This window comes from Trichechus manatus, unplaced genomic scaffold (genome assembly GCF_000243295.1).
Source record: "Trichechus manatus latirostris isolate Lorelei unplaced genomic scaffold, TriManLat1.0 scaffold00090, whole genome shotgun sequence".
NCBI classification, from domain to species: Eukaryota; Metazoa; Chordata; class Mammalia; order Sirenia; family Trichechidae; genus Trichechus; species Trichechus manatus.
The window spans coordinates 9,096,787-9,099,055 of record NW_004444026.1 but is presented as its reverse complement, the minus strand read 5'-3'; the positions used below and the strand labels follow the sequence as shown (position 1 = coordinate 9,099,055).

The 2,269-nt window shown below is 37.9% G+C and overlaps 1 protein-coding gene across 2 annotated transcripts in view; it reads left to right on the top strand.

Annotated features, from left to right (window-relative positions):
• The window catches only part of BIN3 (bridging integrator 3), a 57,004-nt gene that overhangs the window by 23,250 nt on the left and 31,485 nt on the right, over positions 1–2,269 (top strand). The window contains exon 1 of one of the 2 annotated variants that reach the window (XM_023736686.1): positions 555–2,165. The exons of the other annotated variant lie outside the window; for it this stretch is intronic. Within the exon in view, the coding sequence (XP_023592454.1) occupies positions 2,164–2,165 (2 nt within the window). The 5' untranslated portion in view covers positions 555–2,163. Of the gene's footprint in view, positions 1–554; positions 2,166–2,269 lie in introns of those variants that run through there. 2 annotated transcript variants of the gene reach the window in all.

The following is a 2,269-nucleotide window of genomic DNA, read 5'->3' as shown; positions in this document are numbered from 1 at the left end:
AGGAGCTGCTTGAATGGACACGAGAAATCCAGGGTGGAAAGGAGGAGTGTGCTGTTACAGAGTAGGGAGAGCAGCTAGGGTCACATAACAATCAATGTGTATAAATTTTTGTATGAGAAGCTAACCTGAATTGTAAACTTTCACTTAAAGCACAATAAAATAAATAAGCCAGGTTCTAAGTAAAGATGACAGATTGAATACGTATATCTAGTTTGTTTCCCCCACAAATCCCACAAAAAGCACATTAAAACAAATTTTTTAAAGAGACAAATCTAAAAAGTTCTAGGAGAATAGAAGAGACATCAACAATGAAATCTGGGAATTAGAATGCAGTTACAAGAGATGACTGACTTAGGAGTTCCAAGAAAGGCAAATCCTAAACTGGCATTTGGGGAAACCAAGAGCCATCCTAACTTGCATCACAGAATCTTGAAAGGTTCAGAAATTGGTGGCTGGGTGGCACAAATGGTTAAGCGCCCTGCTACTAGATGAAAGATTGGCGGTTTGAACCCACCCAGAGGTACTTCTGAAGACGGGCCTGGCGATCTGCTTCTGAAAGGTCACAACCTTGAAAACCCTATGGAGCAGTTCTGCTCTGCAGGGATGGGATTGCCATGAGTCAGAATCTTCTCAACAGCAACTAACAACAACAGGTACCTCTGGAAGTGGGAGTGAAGCCAAGCGCTAAAGTAAAGAAGATTGCATAAAAGCTGTTTAGGAAGTTACATCTCCTCCCCAACTCCAGCTGACTGGAAGACTGTCCTTTCCCCACCCCAGAAGAAGAATGAAGGGTTTATCCCGCCCCTGGAGAGTATAAAACACGGAGTCTGTATAGTAGGGGACACAAAAGTATATTTGCTGTGTAAAACTAATAAAGCCTCAGGCCCTTCACTTACATGGACTTTTTCAAACGCCCTGGAAGGAACCTGAGCCATGCGTTCCCATGGGCCTGTGTTTTTGTGAACTTTGAAAACGTAAGTATTTAAACGGCCATCAGTTAAGAAAGCCTCTATCTTCACTTCATACTTTTTCTGCTTCATTCTGTCCCTCATGTCAGGTAGATATGGAGTAGCCTTGGCTTTTAGGGGGGATGGGACTAAGGAGAGTTGAGCTGGAAATATACCATTTTAACTGCAATTTGTAAAGACACTTTTGGGAAATTATAATAAGACACGTGACTTCTGAGTTGGAAATACATGAAGACTATACCTTTTTTGATCATTATTAAATTTATTAAAAAACTATGGTAAATTTAGATTAAAAATAATGAATACAAAAGTGACAAAGGTGAGCAATTAAATACAGATTATCCTGAAATCAAGCAAATTGTAACAAAAAAATTATTTTAATTGTACCAAAAGCTAGTAATTCATTGAAAGAATGAGATACATTTTAAATAAGGGTGATGTTTGTTTGCCGATCCAGTTAAGGAAGAGGAGGAGGAAATCTTAGGAATACATTGACATTTCTAGTGGATTTAACAAATACATAACAGAGATAACATAAAACTCATTATATGCCCTCCTACAAAGACATCGGTGGCAAGCTGGTTACTGTCATTAATTCGAAGAACATTTAAGATTAGTTGCTATATAAGAAAACTTGAAACGTGCCCTGGAATCCTACAGTTCATTTATGAAAGAAACATGAGATTTTCCTAAATTTGACAACACTCCTAAAATTTATAGGATATTACTAGTAAGCTGAAAAAGAAACTTTTCTAATACTCTCAGTAATAGGAAACAAATTTCAATCAACCATGCTAGAGGAAAGACTGAGTTATCTTTGTATTCTCTCCAGGGAAATGTTACCAACTCTGTCATCTGAAAAGGCAATCAAAGGTTGTATAGCCAAAAAATGTAGGGGAAAAAATATATAGATGTGTGTCAGGCAGATGATTAGTAAAAATACTAGGTTAGTCTTGATTTTCTGTTGTTTGTGTTGTTAGCTCTTTATAACTTGTAATTTGTTGTGCTTTTTTCTCTGTCTAAATAAATACTTTCATACCTATTTTTATATTTGTAATTTTATATTATTTTTCTTTAAAAGGGCACATAAAATGATTCTAATCTTGAGGCCCACAAAACCCAAATCCATCCCTGAGAGGACATCAAGCACAGTTGAGAGCCGGACTACCATACTGAAGTCCGGAGGATTAAGCAAATGTAAGCATGCTGAATGGGAATGCTGAGGAGAGAGACACACACACACACACCTTCTTCCCCTCACTCAGCTCTCAGCCCCCAGAATACACACACACACACACACA